Source organism: Castor canadensis, chromosome 10 (genome assembly GCF_047511655.1).
Source record: "Castor canadensis chromosome 10, mCasCan1.hap1v2, whole genome shotgun sequence".
NCBI classification, from domain to species: Eukaryota; Metazoa; Chordata; class Mammalia; order Rodentia; family Castoridae; genus Castor; species Castor canadensis.
In genome coordinates this window covers 63,670,203-63,692,882 of record NC_133395.1, presented here as the reverse complement: position 1 = coordinate 63,692,882, position 22,680 = coordinate 63,670,203, and the positions used below count along the sequence as shown (strand labels likewise).

The 22,680-nt window shown below is 37.8% G+C and overlaps 1 protein-coding gene across 5 annotated transcripts in view; it reads right to left on the bottom strand.

Moving 5' to 3' along the window:
* Positions 1–22,680, bottom strand: part of Rnaseh2b (ribonuclease H2 subunit B) — a 52,543-nt gene that overhangs the window by 26,097 nt on the left and 3,766 nt on the right. For 3 of the 5 annotated variants that reach the window (XM_074043446.1, XM_074043448.1, XM_020157834.2), the window contains exons 2-4: positions 5,473–5,544; positions 3,471–3,578; positions 707–783 (exon numbers count right to left, since the gene is read on the bottom strand). In XM_074043446.1, the coding sequence (XP_073899547.1) occupies positions 707–783; positions 3,471–3,578; positions 5,473–5,544 (257 nt within the window). Of the gene's footprint in view, positions 1–706; positions 784–3,470; positions 3,579–5,472; positions 5,545–20,800; positions 21,411–21,484; positions 21,661–22,680 lie in introns of those variants that run through there. The other 2 variants (XM_074043449.1, XM_074043447.1) reach the window with 2 other exon arrangements.

Below are 22,680 nucleotides of genomic sequence, written 5' to 3'. Positions count from 1 at the left end.
GCTTCCCCATTAATGAACTTTTTACTAGACATGCACCAAGTTTACCTTCTCAGGTGTCTCACAAAAGAAGACAAATCTTTCTTCCTTAGGCCCATGGCCAACTTTTTAACATCTGTATGTGAGTACTTCATAATAGAAGTTTTCACTGCCAGATTCTGTCACAAGTAGGGCACACAGCATGGGGAACAGGCCAGTTTACAGTGGGCAAGCTAGTATCAAACTGGATCAAGATCAAGGTGTTGCTTCTCAGGGCCTATATGGGGAGCTCTGACCTACACTAGCACACATGATACACAGTTTCTACAATAACCAAATGAATCTGAAGTACTGGGAATCTACATTTGAATCAAGAAAATGAGAAGCGAGATCAAGTAACATAGTCTCTTCTTATACTTTATACATATGTATGAAATAGAAAAATGAGGCCCATTGAAAATTGCTCATAAAAGGGGATAAAGGTGACTATTCCCCATTCTAAAGAGTAAAATAGAAAGTGAATTCTATCAAAATACATTATATGCACATATGGAAATATAATGAAACTCCTTTGTATAATTAATGTATTTTAATAAAACAAAAAAAAATTCCCAACACATACAGACACACACACACACACACACACACACACACACATACACACACACACACACACACACAGAGTCTCTTCTGTACCCTCACAGCAAATGCCCCAAACTGGGCAGCTCACCTCCTTGCCAGCCTTTGTGAGGTAGTGAAGGAGCAGAAATAGAGGATCCACGGGTGTGGCGAAGTGGAGAAGGCCTCCTGCAAATTAAAAAGGAAAGAAGAAAACTGTACTCCTTGAAAGGACAACTTGCTTATTTCACCTCAAGCTCAACATGACAACCATTTATTGAAATACATATATAAAATCCCAAATTCAGAAGCTCTTACACAGGCCTAAAATATCTACTCATTTGGTAGCATGCATGACAGCTTCTCATACTTTCTGTTAGGTTAGTAAGTGACAAGAAATAGCTTGATTTCAATGTTCTCATTTTTCTTCAGATCAGATTCCTCAGGTTTTACTGCCTTTAGATTTCTACCTTAAATCTAAAGTCTCTCATGATCAAACAGATCTCTCAAAAGATAGAATGCACTCCTTGAGATTTTACTGCAAAGAGCTTCAAATCTGGGTGAAGAAAAGAGTTAAGACCCTGAAATAGAATTTTAACTTTCCATTTCTTCTTTAAATATCATTTTTTAGAGAGCTCCCCTTCCCTACTCCCCAAAAAAGTGGAGGTTGGGAGAAGCACAGAGGCAGTATGATCCAGAGAACATTAGGAAGCCTGTGTAAGTCAGGCTACCTGTAAAGCTGCCGGGAAGTGTAAATCAGAGGCTTTTGAGGATGACATCATGGGAAAGCTCAATCACTCTCCTGATGTAGCTTCTAGGATGGTCTGGGGCTCACAGTAGGAGAGAAAGTGCCAATGACTCAAAGCTCATCATGGAGCTCACCACGACAGACCCACCCAACCCCAGCCCCTGCGCACAAGAGAAAGGCAAGTGGACAGTCAATCAAACACAGGCAAACTCTTGAAAATTCTGCTCTCTGGGTAGAAAGGAAAACAGGCGAGTACAAAAAAGGCTCCCAACTCTCTCAAGATTCTTCTACCAAACTCCTCTTCAAGCATCCCAGGCCCTCCTTCCTCAGAATCAAAACAATAAACAATTCATTTACTTCACCCAACCTTTTTATTTTGGTTTCAGGAAGCATTGTACTTAAAATTATATGTATGTAGTAAGCCAAAAAAAAAAAAAATTAAGGAAGTAATTTTATATTATGACACCATGTGATTATTTTTTTAAAAAGCAGAAATTCATGAAAATAGCCTATCAGAAACTCTAAGCTCATTTTACATGAGGCATCCATTATATGCAGAAATTAGGAACAGATTTCTAGGTCTAGCAATAATATTGTGGTGGCTATTCTTAAAAACAGCTCCTTCTTTATGATTAAGTTTAAAAAGAAGACAACGGTGATTAAACAAAAAGAAAAAGCAGGTATCTTTGCTACCACCCTAAAACTGCTCTAAAGAAATAGTCTTATTTTTTTTAAAGGAAGAAAAATTTTTTAAAAAGGCAGGTACCAACACAGATTGTTCAGGACAGAGGATGAATTGCTAAATCCCAGAATTTTCCAGTTTCAATCTGGGTATTTCTGTATCTGTTAGCTAGCACCAACTGCAAATGTGTGGCCTTAGAAGTTCTAACTCATACACTGCCGAATGAATAATCATGGCAACGACAGTGGCAGAGAGCACACGCTTTCCACCTACCAGGATATATGCAAACTACAGTTTCCATCTGGCAGCTGAAAACTGTTTCAAATTTCTCATGTACATAGGTATATAAAATTTATCACAAGCAATAATCTTTCATTGGGACTATCTTACAAGGCAAGCAAAGGTGTCTTTGTTCCTCAGCACTAAGTGGTGACAGAGCCAACAAAATGCAGAAGATGTATAGAGAAGCAGAAAGCACTTTCTGGAAACAATGAGGGTGCAGGCAGAGGGAATTCAGAATGCTGCAGATATCCATCCACTGCCCCACACCAACCTGCCAGAACATGCATCAGAACATGGTTCTCTTGGTATCCTTTTCCCCACTGAGCTTAGAATTTTGGCCATGGTGGTGTTGTGTATGCGTATGCATGTGTGTACATGTATGTATGTATGTGGGTGGGTGTGGGTGCTATAGTTGAATCTGGATGTCTCTGAAGGACCACATGTTAAAGGCTTGTTCTGTAGAGTGGCCCTATTGGGAAGCTGTAGAACCTTTATAGTTGAGCCTAGTGGAAGGTTTGGGTCACTGCGGGGAGGACCCTAAAAGGAGAATGTGGTTGCCACATTCCCATATGGCATCAAGGATGCCATTATGTGTGCCTCACCACAGGGCCAAAAGCAACAGAGTGAATGAGCCACAGACCGAAACTTCCAAAACTACAAACCCAAATAAACTTTTTCTCTTTTGTGAGCTTCTATTTTCAGGTATTTGGTACAGTAACAGAAAGCTGACTACTATAGAAGGGACAGTAATTTAGATGACAAAGCATTTCAAAAGTTGTCATATTCTAATGTTTTAGAAGCTACATTAGTATGCTCCAGGAAATGAAATGTTAAAAACGTGAAGATCCTCAGAATAGTTTGAAGTCAATTCAACATGCACTTCATGGTTCAAAGGTCATCTGCTCAATTATGCGTTGGTGCTGTAGCACACAAATCAGAGTTGTTAGTTTAAAACTCTCCACTCTCTGAGACACACAGCGATGACCTAACTTAGTCTCAAACGATCTTTCCTTTCCCCTGGACTAACCCCTTTCTGATGCACTAAAGGCTACACCATTGGCCACATGCCAGACCAGGTGGATGGACTCACAAACCCCATGTGAGAAGGATGGAAAAGCTAAAGTATACATTTAGTTACTGGGAATATATACACTAGTCACTTACCTGATTGAACTGATTGATTTATAAACCAAGAATGGTGTTTTTCCTTGAAAACTTTGATTTCAAACAGCTGCTGGAGACACATGTCGAATAAGTACAAGGCTCCTTCTCCTGTAAGACAAATTTGTTTTTTATTTCCAAGTTTTCTCACATGCACACATGCACATCAAAGTCTATCCAACAGTTCTGAGGAATATTCAAAATATGAACATAAACATACATACATATACTCTATACAGACTGACTCCACAGAAAGCTTTTGGCTACTATACCTGGGTGCTTATTTCCCAGCTCTGTAATCCTCACTGAAGTTAAACCATAAAAGTAGAACATGCAAGTCATTTATCTTAACTGCTACAAAGCCTCTAACTGAACCTACTATCAGATTAGTAAGGAAAACCATTCCTAAACTACCAAACCCTAACAGTTCGGCCAGATGGTCTGAGCTAGTGCAAGGGTTCCTGTCTCCAGACTAGTATGTGGTTTCCAACACAGAGACTAAAATAAGGACCAAGCCCTAAGACCCTGCAGGCCCATTTAAGTGAGAAAGGCAAGGCCACAGGGAGTCAGACAAGCCCTAGTCAACTGGATGGGTTTTTCCACTTTGTTCTCTAAAAAGGGGAGGGGAGAAGATAGGAGGGGTAAAGCCTGTGGTTTTATCCCCTGATTCAATTTTTTTTTTTTTTTTCCAACCATAGCACAATCTCCGGGACTCTGAATCTGTCTCTGGCACATGCTGGGTGTCACCACTGGGAAAGTTACATAAACCTTTTTGGTTCTCTGCTTCCACATCTGTATATGGGGCAATATGGAATCAACTTCATCACACTTTTCCAGAGTGAAAATATATAATACATGTAAATCTCTTAAAACATTGTAAGTGCTTAGCTTGGCCCTTATTTTTTTCATGGCCAATATAGCAAATAAAAATATTTGTTCCTGTGTAATCTAACCACATTTAGATAAAACAGGAATTTTAGAAGAAGGCTGGCTTTCTTTTGTACTTTTATTTTTGTTAAGTGCTTTTGAACCTTTACTGCTACCAAAAACTTCCCTTGAAGAAATATTTCTCACAACTTAGGCTTATGCATAACAAAGAGGTCCAAATAACATAGCTAATGATTATACTCAATTTCATTTTGGGGAAGTCAGGTTTGTTTGTTTGTTTTTTTCCCCTTGCTTTCATTTACATATCCAACAAGGCACTACTTGTCAGTTGTCCCTCGATATCTCTATTTGGTCACCACAAGAATGCTCTAATTTGCTAAATATCAGGTATCTTTATTCAAAACCTTATAAATAAATAGAAAACAATTCTACACAAAGATAAATATCACCAATCACTACATACTCGAGTATACTTTAATATTTTTGCCTTAAAATAAAACTGAAAATTAGAAGATAAAGCAAAGTTAAATTCCTTCCAAATACAATATGAATCTCTTCAGCACACAATGCTTTTAATAAAAAATAAAAATCACCCCAACAACAACAAAAAAAAGTACTACTTGTTGGTCAGAATAAAAGAAAGAAAGTAAAGCTAAAACTGAAACTAATCAAATTCTTGGCATGTCAAGTAAAGCCTTCTGTTTTTTTACTCTGGTTGTTTGTTTTACTTTATAACATAAAATGAGCATAAATGGAGGCTAATGTTAGATAACTATTCTGAGAGAAGTTGGCTTAGGGAAGCCAAAGAAAATTAATCTGTTTTCAGAGAGAATTCAAACATGCTACTTTTTTGTTTTGCCAACATTTCGAATGACTAAAAAGTTCTATGGATTAAAATTATAAGACGAGATTTTTTTTTTAAATGTTTAGGTCAAATGAATTATCTGGGAAGAGTAGTAATGTCATCATCTCATGATGCCATTTCAACTTTAAAAGCTTTATTCAGAAAAAAGACACACAGGCAATAAGTGTCATACACACTTATCAGCCACAGTGTTAATGAAAAAACATTCAAGAAAGAGAGGAGATGGGATGAGAACAGAGTGGGGAAGATTACCTGAGCATGGGTTAACCAACTTTACAAACATAAGGCCACTTTTCATCTTCTTTGAAGCATCTTTTAAATGTTCTGAAAAGAAAGAGTGAATTTGTAAAATGTATTTTCTTTGTTGTTCACCTTATTACATTATACTGTTTTCCTTTCTTCTACTTTATAATATGCCTTTCTAAAATTTTTAATTCAATTTATCACTTATAGGCAGTATGATTTTGACTAAATGATCAGTTTGTTAAGTAGCAGTGGAACTTCAGGTACTTTTAATTTATCCCTATGTTTGTTACCCGACTGTGATTACTTAATGGTGACCTTTGCCCATTTTTCTAGTGAGGTATTCACTGTTTTTGTTTTGTTTGGTTTGGTTGGTTGGGTTTTTTTACTACTTTATGAGAAGTCATCATACAGTAAGTAATAAGTCATCATACATTTAACTCTATTCATAATGATCTTTCTTTGTCATTAGAAAACAAAAAATCATTGTGCAGTTATATCAATATTTTTCACTATGTTTTCACCCTTTATATACCCTTAGAAAGACCTGTCTTCTTCAAAAGTATGTAACCTGTATTTTCTTCAAATACTATATTCCTATCTGGAATATACCTGGGTATAAGATATGATATTTTTCCATTGAGTTGGCCAAACTTTACCAACACCACATACTGAATAAACTCATTACAAAATATCATAGACTTAATTTTAACTTAATACATAGTAAGGCAAGTCCCCTGGTTATGTTTCATCTATAATATTTGATTGTCAAATTTTTAATCATGTAGATTAAAACATAAAGACCAAGACAATTTTATTGATAATATTCTCCATAAATTGTGAGTGGTACATTCATAGAACTCTGAGTCCTTCTCCAAAAAGAACAAAGGGGCAATGACTATAAGGCAAGCTAGCAACAATTTACCAAAAAAGCAAAACAAAAAGGTTTGGGGGAAGAAAAGGGAGCTTGTTCTATTTTATTTTCTATGATCTCCACTTCAGATCTACATACACTTCAATAAAGCAAGCATATAGAGAAACTGGCTTACCCATAAATAGTTAAAATATAACTTTTTCCTTAAATTAATTGTGTTATTAAAAATATAAAGAAAAAGACAATCTAATCTTGAGATTTCTTCTTTCAATCAAAATAGAGTAACAGGAATTTAATTCAACTCCCAACCTGAAATAACCAAATACAAAACATCAGACAAAACATATGAAATTACTGTTTTCAAGATACTGAATATCAAGCCATGCTGAAGAGTGATCCCTGAGGGATGGGAAACAAAGAAGGTGAGCCCAAGCATCACTTGGCTTACTATCTTGACATGGTTTCCAGGCCATGGTACAGAGGAGAAGCCAGGCAAAACGGGCAGACTCCCTGAGGTGAAGTGATAGAGCTGAGGGTTCCAAGACACCAAAGTGGCTGGAGTTCACAAATCAGCTCACAGGAAACAGGAAAGAGAAAAAGAAAGAAAACCTCTGGAGATCTGCAACAGATACTTAGGAAGGACTAAGTATTTAACAGGGAACTGATCAGGACACGCATGTGATGAAACTACTAAAGGACAGGGAAAAAGCCAACTGAACAAATTAGAGGGAAAAAAACCCATACTCACTCAGAACCCCCAAACCCATCTACTCCTATTCTTCATAATTCATAGGTCATTAGATAAGAAACAATTAACCCTAGACTAAAAACGGCTCTGGTGTCAACAAACTAAGTTTTTAACACCTAAAAAGATCAAAATCTTTCCAAAAAAACTTATTCTAGAAGTTTGAGAGTATTTATAAAAATATTCATCACCCAAAAAGGTAAACTTTACAATGTCTGGCAACTAATCAAATATTAGTAGGCATGTATAGTTAAGTAGAGACGTAGAAGATTATTTTAAAGACCCAAATTGAATTTCTAGAGATGAAACATATACTACACAGGATTAATGGCAGAAGAAAGATTAATGAACTTAAAGGGATAGTAACAGATATTCTCTAAAATAAAAACACAAGAGAAAAAATTTAAAAGAAGAGTATTAGTGAACTATCGGAAAACTTCAAAGATTCTAATATACGTATGATTGAAGTTTCCAAAAGAGAGGAGAAAGGAGAACAGAAAAATATTTGAAGAAAGTATGTATGAAGTATATCCAACTTTGATAGAAACTATAAGCCCACATATGCAAGCAGCTCAATGATTCCAAAGCAGAAAAACAAGAAAAATTAGTAATTATATATATGTAATAATTAATAGTTGAAAACCAGTAATAAAAACAAAACTTAAGATATTTTAAATCAGTCTGGGGAAGGGAGCATCTTATGTACAGAGGACCAAAGCTAAGAATGACAGCAAATTTCTGAGAACACAATGTAAGCCCAAAGACAATGGAGAAACACTGTAATATACTAAGAGAAAACACCATAATCCAGGAGAAACTACCTTGGAAAGATGAAGGTGGAAAATAAACTTTTTCAGATATACAAAAGTTGAAAAAAGCAATCAGTAATATACCCACCCTACAAGGAATGCTAAAGGAATTCCTTCTGCCAGATGAAAATAGGAACCTAAATGAAGGAATAAGGGACAAAGGTAATGGTGGCTATAAGGGTAAATAAATAAGTTTTTCATTTATCATTTAAATGTCTTTAAAGATTACTGAATAAAAATAAAAATTTAGTGTGAAGTTTACGTCATTCATATACAGAGAATGTATTGGAATAACAACATAAAGGCCAGGGAGGAAGAGAGAGATGTATTGTAAGTGCCATATGTGAAGTGATATAATACCACTTGAAGGTAAATGTGATCATTTAACTATGTATACAATAAACTCTAAAGCAATCACAAAAATTACAAAACAAAAAATACTGTCACCAATAAAACAACAAAAGAGAAGAAACTGAATCATGAAAAATATTTAATCCAAAAGAAGGAAGAAAGAAGTAAAAGTCACAAAGAACAGATGAGACAAACAGGATGACAGACTCAACTTCAACCACATCAACAAATCTCATTCAACATGAAGGGTCTTAATACCCCACACAAAGCATAAGTTGTCAGATGTATGAAAAAAACTTAAGATGAAAACTCTATGCCACCTGTAAGTGATGCATTTCAGATAATAAGACACAAATAGAATAAAGTAAAAGAAAGGGAACTAGGGGCTGGCTCAAGAGGTATTACACCTACCTAGCAAGCACAAGGCTCTTAGTTCCAGCCCCAATACTGCAAACAAACAAACAAACAAAAGTAAAAGAAAGGAAGACATACTGTACTTGTTAACCTGACCAAAGGAAAGTGGCAATATTAATAACAAAGAATATTACAGAGTTAAAAAGGACATTTTATAATGTTCAATTAACTAAAAAGATATAATATTCATAAATGTCTATACACCAAATACAGAGCTTTAAGATGCACAAAGCAAAAACTGATGGGACTCTCTGCCCCATTTTTTGTGCCTGACCACCACTATCTGTTCTCCAGATCAATAATTTTGCCATTTTGATAATGTTATATAAATGGTATCATATAGATATAAGACTTTCCTTTCTGCAACTTATTTCCAGATAAAAATGGAGAGGACAAAGTTCAGCACAGTTAAAGACTTTTTCAAAATACAAACAAGTTGTGGCTTCCCCTCCTCTCCTCTGCTGTTTTTCACTTTCCCGGCGTCACCTATCATCACAGAGCTCCAGGCATAGAAAAGGTGAGCTTGTTCTGTGTTAGTAATATATCACTTTATCTGGCTTCACTACAACAGTAGACCTTTCAGCTTTCACTTGATGGAACTATTGTTGACATTTTATTTCCTTTTTCAACAGAAACTTTTGGAGATAGTGATCCTTACACTTTCTACTTCAACTGTCCCATTTTTGCAGAGCCTAAAATAATTTAAAATAATTTAGTTTGGAATATAAATTCCAAACTAAAAAAATGTATTTCTACTAACTCTCCAAGGGAAGCAGTGTTTATATTTTTCCCACGAAGAGCAGTAAGTCCAGAGGATTAGCTCAGACTAAAATATCAAGCTATAAGAACTTTTGGGATTACTAAATACAAATAAATACTGACATCAATGTGTTATGCTGCAAATGCTGATGCTCTCTGGAATATGCTTTGGGATAGGCAAATGTAGATAGCACTAAAATGTCTATTTAGTGGGGGCGAAATCTTTTCTCACACAGTGCAGACAAAACAACTTGCTGTTGGATTGAATCCTTCAACACAGAATTCCAAGTGAGATGCTATTCTCACGTTCCTGTCTTTACTATAGAATACATTTCAAGATTAGTTCCTCCTGTCTACTTCACTTATTCATTGATCAATGATCAACTAGTAAAAACAGACCAAGCACCTGTTCATATAGAGCTTATGGAAACTTCAGGGAAGAGGCAAATTTTTAAATCAAATCATTATACACAAAGGTAGACTGTATGTATATAACTGCTAAGAAGAAGAAATACAAAGACTATGAAACCTTATGATAGATGAGGAGGTGTGGCAAGGCTCCCTATGCCTAGAATTGCTTAAGGTGTCTGCTTTAATGGCTAAGAAGACAAGAGAATTATGCACTAAAATTTTAGCTAGCTCCTGGGCCAAACCTAGGCCACAGAAAGGTTTTTGTTTTAAATAGATACATAATAATTATACATAGTTATGAGGTAGAATTTGATATCCCATTACATATATACAATGTGTGATGATCAAATCAGGGTAATTAGTCTACCCAACACCTCAAATATTTCTAGTTATTTTGAAATATACAAGAAATTATTGTTAACTGTAGTCACTCTGCTGTGGCATAAAACACTAGAACTTACTCCTCCTATTAACTGGAATTTTCTACCCCAGTAGCCAATCACCTTTCCTAGCCTCTTGTACCCACAATGCTACTCTACTTCTATGAGATCAATGTTTTTTGCTTCCACATGCATGAGAACATGCAGTCAACTGATTTTCAACAAAGGTATGAGAACACACATTGGGAAAAGGAAAATCTCTTCAAAAAATGGTGCTGGAAAAATGGAATCTCCACAAGCAGAAGAGTAAAACTAGACCCCTATATCTCAACACATATTAATTTCAACTTGAAATACATAAAAGGGTCAAATGTAAAAGTTGCAACTATGAAACTACTAGAAGAATAAAACGGGGTTTTGCTTTGGACAAAGATTTTTTTGGATTGGCCCCAAAAGTACAGGCAGCAAAAGCAAAAATAGACAAATGGGATTATATCAAACTAAAAAGCTTCCCCACAGCAAGGAAACAATCAAGAGAGTGAAGAGAATCTGCAGAATGGAGAAAGATTTTATTGGATACGCTCATTTAAATTTTTTTAAGTTAGATGCTGATAACTGAAAAATCAAATAGTTTTACATACAGCACAAATTTCAAATATAAATATATTTCCTTGAAATATGAAAAAAAGTTATTAGGCAAAGATTTTACCTTTCACAACTGAAAACCCTGGCAACAACAAACTCACATTGACAAATGGCACCCACCAAGATCTGGTTCCTCTTGGCCTCCTTTAGCAATCTCATGATTAGATGATTACCAAATGCTATGTCTGCCCTCCCTAAACTGCTAGATTCTATGCACCCACAGCAGGTTTAGGTAAATATCAGGTGCTGAATAAATTGCTTAATCTTTTTTATACTACTAAATATTTGCTACCAGTCCAAGCACTGTTCCAGGAACTGGGGATACTGCAGTGAATAAAACAAAGCTCCTGCCCTCACAGAAGAAAGTGGGGTATGATAACACAAGCCGTCATTTCGGTTCCAGTGAGAGGCATAAAATAGGACAATGGTGGTGGAGATTGGCCCAGGCAGAAAGGGAGATCCTATCTGCAAAATAACCAGGGCAAAAAAGGGCTGACAGTATGGTTCAAGTGGTAGAGCACCTGACTAGCAAGTGGGAGGCCTTGAGTTCAAATGCATGCTTCCAAAAAAGAGAGAGAGGGAGGGAGGGAGGAAGGAAGGGAGGAAGGAATGAATAAGGAAGGAATAAGGAAGGAAGGAAGGAAGAAGGAAGGAAGAAGGAAGGAAGGAAAAGAAAAAAAAGTTAGTTGTCCTGGGAATTATAATTAGCACCTTTCAACAATATAGTTCAGGTTAATACTAATTTAGTTCAATAGTTTTTAGAAACTTTCCTGCAATATATTCCTTTTCCTCTTCCTTTGTGCAATATTGCCATACAAATTACATACTTATATATAAGCTCATTAACAGTTTTATAACTATTGTAATTCTCTATCAGATGTAACACAGATACATTTGTACTATCTTTTATATTTATCTAGGCCTTTATCATTACCAGTGGTCTTTATTCTTCATGTGGATTCAAATTATTGTCTAGTGTCTTCCTTTCAACCTGAAGACCTTTTATAGTATTTGTGGAATGCTTTTCCCCTTTATTCTGCCAATCTCTGCCTTTTAACAGGAGTGCTTAATGCATTTTCATTTAACATAATTATTGGTATATTAGGGTAAGTCTGCTAGTAATGAATTCTCTCAGTTTTTCTTTATCTGGTAATATTTATCTGGTAATATCTTGGTTTCTTCCTCATTTCTGAAGGATAATTTTGACAGATACAAAACCCTTTGTTGAGAATCTTTTCTTTCAGCACCTTTAGTATGTCATCCCACTGACTTCCAGTCTCTATAGTTTCTGATGGAAAGTCAGCTGTTAATTTTATAGAGGATCCCTTTTACTTGCTGAGTCACTTTTTTCTATTGTTGTTTTCAATAAGTTCTTTGTGCCTTTTGACAGTTTGACTACGATGACTGTAGACATGGATCTCCTTGAATTTATCCTAACTGGAGTCTGTTAAACTCCTTAGATGTGTAGACTATTTTAGGGGTTTTGTTTGGAGGGAGGGGTTATTTATTATTGTTGTACTGGGGATTGTGACATTTAAAAAGGTTCTTATAATATACCATAATTGAATTCACCCCCCCCATCATTCTCCTTTATCCCCACCCCCCCCAATTCCTGGAGTAGTTTCAACATGTCTCCTTTTTCCATTTTCATACATGAGTACATAATATTTCCACTACATTCAGCCTCCCTCACCCTTTCAGTGTTTGGACATTAATTCTTTGAAATTTCCTGCAGAATTTCCATTATACATGTACTGGTATGCTTGATGATATCCCTAAGAGTATATTCAGTTTTTCTTTATTCTTTTTTCTTTCTATTCCTCAGTCTCGACAATCTCAATTGATCTATCTTCAAGTTTTCTGATTCTTTTCACCAGCTCTACCTGCTGTTGCATGCACTAGTGAATTTTTTATTCAGCTGTAATTTTTCAACTCCAGAATTTACATAGTCTTACAACTTCTATCTCTCCTTTTTTGGTATTCTCTATTTGGTGAGATTTCATTGTCATACCTTTCTTTCATTCTTCACACATAGTTTGCTTTAGTTATTTGAAAATAGTTTTAGTACCTGATTAAAATCATTATAGAATAATTCCAACAATCTCAGCCCCCAAGAAGAGCCTCTATCACTAATTTTCTCAACTGTGTATGGGCCATACATTTCTGTTGTGTCTCTCTTTTTTTTTTTTTTAGACTAGACATTTTAGGTAATGTCAGTTTTTTTATTTCTGTGACAAGTTCTTGAGAGAAACAGTTTAAAGCAGGAAAGATTTATTTTGGCTCATGGTTTTAGAGCCTTCAGTCCATGGTTACTTGACTCCATGTTTCAGGGCCCATTGTAAGACAAAGCATCATGAGGACAGGAACAAATGGTGGAGGGCATTCTTTACTTCATAGTGGAAAGGAAGCAGAGATGCAGGAAGGGGCCCAAGAAAGATACATCCCCAAGGACATGCCCCAGTATAACACACTTCCTCCGGCAATACCCTACTTCCTAAAGCTTCCAGCACTTCCAAGAGCCACCTGCTAGGGACCAACCAGTCACCATATGAGCTTGTGGGACACATTGAATATTTAAACCATAACAACAATAAATGTGGCTATCCTTAAAATTAGACTCTTCCTCTAGCTTCCCAGGACTTGTTATTGGGTTTGTTTTATTAATTGCCAGCATTTGCTGTTGTTGTTTTTTTTTAAACTGTCATTATAGTTCTTGACATTTGCTTGTTTAGTGACTTTCCTAGACTAATTCTCCAAAATCTGTATTCTCTGTTGATAAGAACTGTCCCTTGCCACCATTCTGCAGCCTGAGCCTCAGCTGGTCTCATCCCTTGCAGAACAGAAGCCCACTGTTCCTTATCTCCCGCCACCTTCCTTTGCCCGCCTAGACCTTGCTTTCTCCCAAATGCTACTTAAGGCCAGACCCGCCAAGAAAAGCTGCTGCACCATTTTTTCTCAGCCAGCCAGCCTGCTTATTAAACTTTTGGACCTGAGATACCTCTCGTGAGCCTCCTTTGTGTGCGGTGTGCGGCGTTTTCCAAACAAATGTAGTGTGCAGCCACTGATGCCTCTGTTCAACTACCTTAGTGGTCAACTAATGCTTTGAACTAGTGATTCTCCCAACTTTTGCCAAGGGGTTCTGTGTGTGTGTGTGTGTGTGTGTGTGTGTGTGAGAGAGAGAGAGAGAGAGAGAGAGAGGGAGAGAGGGGGAGAGAGAGAGAGAGAGCATGCCTTCAGCACTCAAGCACTTTAAACTTCTGCCTTAGCTTATTTACTGTTTTTCAAGGCCTTAAAGTCAGTCAGCAGTGAGAGACTGAGATCCTCTCAGGTCTTTCCTAGGCATGCACACAGTCCTCCATATGTGTGCAGCCTTCTAAATCTCTAGGAATTTATCTGTTTTCCAAAGTCCCATATGGACATCTTGTTCCCAATATCTTTCCTTTAAGTTTTGGCCAGGTTATTATTTACCCAACTGGTATTGCCCTCTAAGAAGCTGCAAGGTTAAACAACTGCCATTGTTTTTGACAAATGCCCTGGGGAGAAAAAAAGGCTTTTTTCAAAGAGCAAGCTCTGAGCTCCAAGTCAGGTCAAATAACAAGTGTCCTGAAAATGGATTTTTTCCAGGGAGCTGGGACACAGGTCAAATAGGGACAAGACTCTGGGAATGGGACTTTTTGAGGAACTTCAAATCAGGTCTGTCCTGTCTAGCAGTTGCAAGGCTGCTGGTTTTCACAAGTACCAAGTCTGCAAGACTGCTAGTTTTCAAGGCTACTGGAGAATGGAGCAGAGAAGGGGGGAATAGTTCAAGTTACAATGCCACAAACCCTGCCATTCCTAATGAGATTCAGCAGCTTTTCCTTGAATAAACATTCTTCAGAGTGTTGGAAGCCTTTGGCTCACTTCAAGAGTTGCAAAAAAAGTTGATTTTGACTATCTTTGCCAGTGTTTTCATTTCTTATGGAGGGGTGGGTTTGCTCTCTGTATTTTGAAGGCTTACTATGAAAACAGAGAACTATACTGCTACAATATCTCTGATTAATTCCTTAATCTGTACCTGGTACTAGGCATACGAAATTACTTGTGCTTACAGATATTAAAGGCTCTATCAACGTCAAAGAGTTTTCATTTAAATTTGAAAAGCCCAGAATAATACCACATTGGATAGCTCCTCACCTAGAAAGCTTGGAAGCCCCATCTTTTTTTTTTTTTTAACTTCTATTCTCTTTTACCTGCATCTAGCTAGGGTTAACAATAGAAAAATTAATTAGGCAAGGAAAATCTGCTTCTACAGCAATAGGAAATAATCATAAAATTTAGAGAGGGGGCCTGTGAAGAGGGTGCACAGCTATTTGTCCAATGATGTCAGTACAGAATTAAACACTACAACTGGAGTCTGATAGATCTGCTTCCAACCCCAGCCCCTCTCCTTTTACCGAGCAGCATGACCCTGGGCAAGATACTCAACCTCTCTGTGCCTCAGTTCCCTCATTTATAAAATGGGGACAAAAATTATCTTACAGATTTTTGTTAGATTGAAATGAAATATATATGAAAGTGCCTAGAGACATGTAATAAGTATTCAATCAGTTCCCCTTCCTAAAACTACAGGAGAAATTCAAAATATGTAGGGAATAAAAGATCAAAATATAGAAGCCACAAATTCCAAGCAAAAAACTACCTAGAGGCTGACAATTAGCTTTCTTAGAAAAGATTAAATTAGAGCCAGTATACCTGGTTTAAAAACAGAAAGCAATGTATTTTTTGCATAGAATCAAGATAATTTATGGTAAAATGCTCAGCAGAATTTCTTGCACACAAATGTGCTCAATAAACATGTGTTCTTCAATTTTAGAAAAAGTATAACAAAAATGAGAAAAGCAAGTTTTTGATACTTAATAAGTCAAACTGCACTTACACAGAAAATGTACCCAAATGAGACACCTTCCTCCAAAATTATACTGGAGCACAAGACTTCTTAAAAGACTCAGCTTTACACTTTCTCCTTTTGACCTTTCCCTTGCACAAATGATGACAGAAGCCATGCTGGCTAAAGCAGTATTTATGCAAAGAGAAAAAATTCAGGCAAATCTGAAGCAGCAGTCAGTCTTGCTAGCCACTTTGGACTTATTAATAATGTTAAATTTCCCAATCATCTCAAGCCTGTTGCTCTGGTTCCTTCTATCAAGCTCATTCAACACCAGTTTGCTTGTGGTCTCTGCAAGAATCCAATCATGATCTCACTGGTCACCAACTCTGGAAACAAATCTATCCATTGACCATCCTGGATCTAAATAGCACAACAAGACAGAAACTGATTGCTACTTTCCTGACATTTGAACTTTAAGGAACACATACCACTGACAAAGAGACAACTGTGTCCAATGAGCGCAAAATTTGAAAAAAAAAAAAAAAAAGTGGAGGACAGATGCCATGTTTTTCTCTTGCTACTAGTTATCTTGTGGGCCCACAGCACGCCCCAAACCATGTAATAAACCTCCTTTCTCTGTCTTCACCATGCATCTTTTTTTGGCATTAAGGAGCAGAAAATCTAATCAGCTGCACTACTCTGACCTATAAGAAATCCCCCCCCACCCCCGCCCCGGTTCCTCATTGGCTGAGTACTATGGGGTGTACATTCTTCTGTATGTAGCCTAAATTTCCTATTGGGTTGTTTTAAAATATGCCTGTTTGGGGATTGGTCAAATTCTAGAAGCAGGCTTAAAGTAATATCTACCTTCCTTTGTAATGGGAAGATGTCCCTGTGATATGTGCTTTCTGGTACATACAGTTTTTACCCATTTCCTAGTTCTATTGTGATTTACCCCTCCCTGTTTAAGTTCCCTTGTCAGCAGGCTCTCTCCCTACATCTGCAAGCTGATACTCAAGCAAGTGGTCAGAGTTAAATGCTTTGCCTTGAAAATGGACCACCACTGACTTTACTTCTTTAACAGACCCAGCCACTAGACCACAGTTACAGGGAATAGCAGAGGAAAGGGGTGTGGGGTGGGGAGGAGCACAGAGCCAGGAAAGCCAAAAAGAAAAAGGGACAGGATCAAAAAATACATAAAAGGGTGACAGAAATTTGTCGTGGGAAAAAAGAAACATCTGAAAACAGATAAAGTCAGGGTTGATCGATGGCAAGAAAAGAAAACTGATCTTATTAGTGATTATAATATTGTATACATAGCTGGATACATTCCTCAGTTACCTGTAACATTTTAATTCTTAAATCATAGGGTACACAGCATGTATTAGTACATAGACTTGCTCACTTTGTAATTGTGAAAAGCTAGTCTTAAAATATTGTGCAAGCCAAAATGGTACATTACTTTTCATTTGCAGACTGTATAGCGTGAGTTGCTGCACAGTTTATATGAAATTATTTACCAACACATTGTTTAAATTTGGCAGTTCTTTCATTTCCCTCTTGTGGTTAAGACAAGTTTCTTTCTATTGTTTAAAGTTTGAAGACATGAGACAGGAGAAAGAGGGGGCTGCCTTTCTGCCAAGTGTTCTTATGACTTGGAAGCAATGGACATTTGTTCAGGACCCTGTCTGGTTTTTGGCACAGAAGAGATAAGCTCTGAGAAATACACACCTACATTATTACATGGAAAAAAAAGGACAGACATCAGAGCATCATTCACTTTATCAAAGCTAGTCAGGTTTCTTAAGAAGATCCAATTAAAAAAAATCATGAGATTATCACTCCATGCTCATGTAATACTGTGTCACACAGGCTTCAGTTCATTTAGACTTTAGCCATTGGTATTCAGAACCTCTGGTTTGCTCCTGCCTGATGGACAACAACTTCCCTAGAAACACTTTGATGGGATACAAATATAATGCATGCAAGACAAACCAACATAATTTTCTAGTTCATTACACCTTGGGAATGCTAATTTCAGTAATAACTATATGCCTCCCCTTCCCAAAATGTTAGCACCACCACCCAAGAGACCTGGATCATTTTCTTGGCTTTGAAGCGCTGTGTTTTCAAAGGCTGTTAAGAGGAGAATCAAGAAGGCGTGAAGGAGCCATACATTAGGTAATGATTTCCAAGTGTTCCTCGAAGTGTAACTTTCTCTAGAAGATTTGGGGACAAAAACAAAAACTGGCCTTCATCAAGACCAGGGAAATCAGTCTCCAATCTTTCAGGTTTGTCTCTGTCAACAGCAATCCTTCTAGGAATGGTCTGCCACTGGAGAAGAAACTGGTGAAAAACTTCAGGTTCACATTTAGCTCAGAACCACATAGACCATCAACACGTAGAGATGGAGCTTGAAATATCTTAGAAACAGGAAAAATCTAGAGAATTAGAAAGGACAGACTGATTGGAGTATCAACCAGGGCTAGCTCAAGAAAGGAGATATGCCTGGTCCCTGGTCATGAAACAGAGAGCAGAGGGAACCCCATCCTTCCTGGTCCTCTTCCCTCTCCCACCATGCTGCAGTGCCACCATTCAGGTAGGAGGGTGACCTTTGGTACAAGAGTAGGGGTCCTAGGGGACTTGGGAGAGCTGACAGTCTGAAACTGAAATCCTACTCCCTGCTAGATGAGTTGACTTCATTCAGTGTCCTGGTTTCCTGATGTGTAAAACAGTGATAATAAAGCATGCCTTAACTGCTGCCCAAGATCATCCTGAGGGTCAAATATAGTAACACACATGAAAGTATACTATAATGTACAGGACCTACAAGAACCAAAGACAAAAGAGAGGTTTCCTAAAAATTATGAAATCTTAGGGAAATCTAGGTGAGCAAAATATCCATGGAAATTTCATATCCCATAGCTCCATATTATAGATTCTGTATCTTGGACTCAGTCAATCCCAGATCAAAAATATTCAGAAGAAAAACTGTATTGAACAAGTTCAGACTCTTCTTCTTGTCATTATTCCCTGAACAATACAATGTAACAACTATTTACATGGCATTTACATTGTGTTAGGCATTAGAAGTAATGTGAAATGATTTATAATATATGGAGATTGTGTGTAAATTACATGCAAATATTATGACAAAAGTGACTTTACATAAAGTGACTTGGTATTCACAGGAGTACTACAACCAATCCTCCAGAAATTAATTCTCCATAAAATGTCTGACATCTATGCACAAGCCAGAGACCACCAATAACAGACACCCCGAATGCTGGACTTGGGCAGGCCAGGTCATGTGAGGTCAAGGCTTCTGACCAGAGCTTACAGTCCCACTAGTTAAGTAACGCCAGCAGCTGGTTCTTGTGCTATTTATCCTACAGCCATCCCTTCTTCTAAAAACCACTCCTCACCTTCAAGTCCCCTCTGTCCTCCTCCTCTCCCACCTCATGTCTACAGTGGAACCACAATTGTGTGTGTGTGGCAGGGGGGAGGTGGGGTTTGTGACCCCAGTGGGGCCAGTTAGAAGCTGTCTTGGAAAGTTTCAAACTGCAACTAGAAGAAGAGAGGTGGCCCCTCAGATTTAAGGCTTGGGCACAGGGCACAGGGCACAGGGCACAGCCTGTTTTCTAAAAGGTGGAGGAAGTTGGTTTGAGAAGAGGAAGTTAAGGATCAGAGGCAGAAACCTCAGCCACCTGTTGCTACAACACTCTAGTTCCACATGTCCTTACATGTTCCACACTCACTGCCCTGTCCCAACATCAGCCAGCCCTTCGTAGGAAAATGTGAAGCTGCTCAGGAACTCCTAGAGTTCAAGTCAGGCTTTGCAACGTACCACACAGATGAAGACAGACTTGAGACCACTCAAAACTAGCATCCTGTTTATGCCAGTGCACGCAGGGGTGTGCAGGAGGTTGCCCTCAAAAATTCTACCTGTCTTGATGGCTTTCAAAACATCCTGCATTGCCATGATGTCCACTACAGCTCTGTGGAATTCCCTTTGCCTCTCTTGTGCCCATTTATATTCCCAATCTTTATCCATTTTTAACAATCATCTACTCCAAATATGTATTGCTTACTGTGTGAAGCAATGCTTATTATTATAGCATAAACTCATGCCTCCTTAACTCAAAGTATATTTACAAATTCTCTTTGCCAACTTAATTCATATTTGAGATTTTTTTATCAAAATAAGAGAAAATGTCCCAGCCTCCTAGCTCTTTGTTAAACCAATTCAACTTTCTATAATTCTGCATAGAAGTAAACAGTACTATATAGCACTCTTGTGTAACCCCAACACCCCTCAGTGTTTTAGTGTTACTATAATAAGTACTAAGAATAAAGAACAAAATAAAAGCAGAAAAAGAAAACCAAGGAAAAACATTTAAGAATACTGGAATTCATTTTGTGACACATATAACACAAAAAGACTAGAAAGAAATTATCTCTAAAGTTCTGGGAGAGAAGGATGGCCAGTTATTTTCTTCTTCAGTTTTCCCTGCATTACTAAAATTTCCACATTGCATATGTACTACTATCCTGATTTTTTTTTAAGTTATCTAAAAATACCACTGGGAGAAAAATGAGTAAGTGAAGAATCAATGGGTCAAAAGCCGAGATTAAAAGAGCAACAACAATAAACAAAAGTTTAGAAACAATGGAGCAAGGTGGGCCGCAGAGTCTAACCAAACCTAGGACCTCATGAGAGTCCCCTCTGGCAGGAGGGACCAGGGCCAGATAAAGAAACAGGTACCAGCCATGCACATCTGAATCCCTCACATGCCATCTCACTAGGTGGTCATGCCACTTCAGCAAACAGCCATCCCCAGGAAACAATGTCACAAAGGAGGCTCTAAACAAAAATCCAGAGATCCTAAATAGCACATTCCACTGTTCAGAGGCACTGGGAAAGGCTGTGCTCAGGAGCTGAGAAGCTAACAGCTGCAGGGGGGGAACACACCTGGATTCTCCCTATCTCCTGGCATATATTAGTCATTTAATACATACGTACACAAAAGTAACAACTGAATGATCATGACATTTGCAGGTGGTCAAAGAGGTTCCACTAACCTGGAGGAGAGGCCCAGTGGGAAGGCTTTCTGATGGAGGTGATCATTGAGCAGATTTCAAGAAAAAAATAGGAATTTGGCAGGCAGAGTTCCAGGATGACACAAAGCCAGGGGCATTCAAAGAAAGAGAAGTTGGGCTAAAGCAAATGGCTTGGCCCATTTGTGGAAAGTACAGTGGAGCCAAGCTGTGAAGGAAAGGTAGAATTTGGATAGAAGTGGAAGGGAATGAAAAAATACAGGGTAAGCAGACACTGTGGGAAGAAATGGGAAGTGAGATATTCTTTTAGTAAATATTATCAAAACCTCACTCTGTCCAGGCCCTACTTAAAGCTTGAGGTGCAGACAACTTAGGTCTCAACCACGGACAACAACCCCACCAAACTGTACTGGTCTCCTGCTGCAGAGATGCCGAACAAAGGCTCTGCATAAGGAAACAATTTGGCCAAGGACACAGAGCAAATAAATAGCATAAACCTAGCTTTTAGGTATCTTTTCTTATAGCCAGGCTTTAGAGCATTGAATGAGTTGTTTGTTTTTATCACAGTTAAAGCTCAGAGAATATGGGAGAACCCATACAGTCCCTATTCAGCTATTCACATAAAAAATTATGAATGCTGCTGACTTTCCTTTTATGAATTTTTTTTCTGCCCTGAAGGATAAGTATGTGGGAGTCACGAGTTCTTACTTGTTCCAGGTCTTTTGGAACAATTACTGAGAGGACAAGATCAGGCTCCGGAAACAGCCTGATCACACCAATTGGCAACGGATTTAGTCCATTATTTCAGAATGTGCTCAGCCAGCCAGGAGAGCAGATCCAGTGGCCATCTGAGAAAGGTCAGCCGGGCCCCACCAAAAAATGTTCTGTAAAGACAAAGCCAGGCTCAGGATTCATGTGGAAATTGTTAAACTTGCTCCATGCTAGACAACTCAGAGACTGCCTGCAGGAAAGCACTGAGTCAATGCCATATCTTCCAAGCTCAGCTAAATTATTCAGTCTGTATTTGGATTGACCAGGTTCTCTACTACCTGCTAAGGGAAGGGCAGTTTCCTCCCATCTGAATAAGTTCTTCTCAAAGCAAGGGGTGTGTGGAGCTGTTCAATCCACAAACATATTTCTACAATATACATACAAATATACATACATATACATAAGCAAACAGTACTGACACAAGAAAAAAACCAACTTCAACTTCTCTTCTGAGATTAACCATGTGCCTGCCCTTTGGGTCAAAGAGGAAAAAAGCTGGTTTTGTGTTTTAAGTCCCTGAAAAGTCAATGAGGTCTACAGTAGTCCTTCTTTTGCTATACACTTTACACTTTTACTCTTTTTTTTTTTCCCTTCCAAACAAGATGTGTTTTTTCTGGACTTATCAAAAGCTTCAAGAATACAATCAGAAAAACATTAAGGCTAGGCACCAGTGGCTCACACCTATAATCCTAGCTACTTGGGAGGTTGAAAGTGGGAGGATTGAGATTCAAGGCCAACCCTGGCAAAGAGTTCACAAGACCACATCTCCAAAATAACCAGATTATTGGAGGTGTGGCTCAAATAATAATGTGGCCTGAGTTCAAACGGGAATCCCACAAAAAAAAAAAAGAAATTACATTAATACAAATTTCTTCAGCATTAAATAGGAAAATTAGTTTTCCATTTTAAATTTCATTTCTTTTTTTAATATTTTAATGAGAACTTAATTCTAAAGTGTGAATTTTTACAATGCTTTCACTTCTATTTTGGAGAGGCAACTATGATATCACTATTTGTGATTATCAGGACACTCCTTTTCCTAAAAAGCTGTTATTATACTTGGAATGTCTAATGTCGGCAATCTTAGGATTCTTACCTCCCAAAAAACTTCCCATCCTCTACTCACAAGAAAC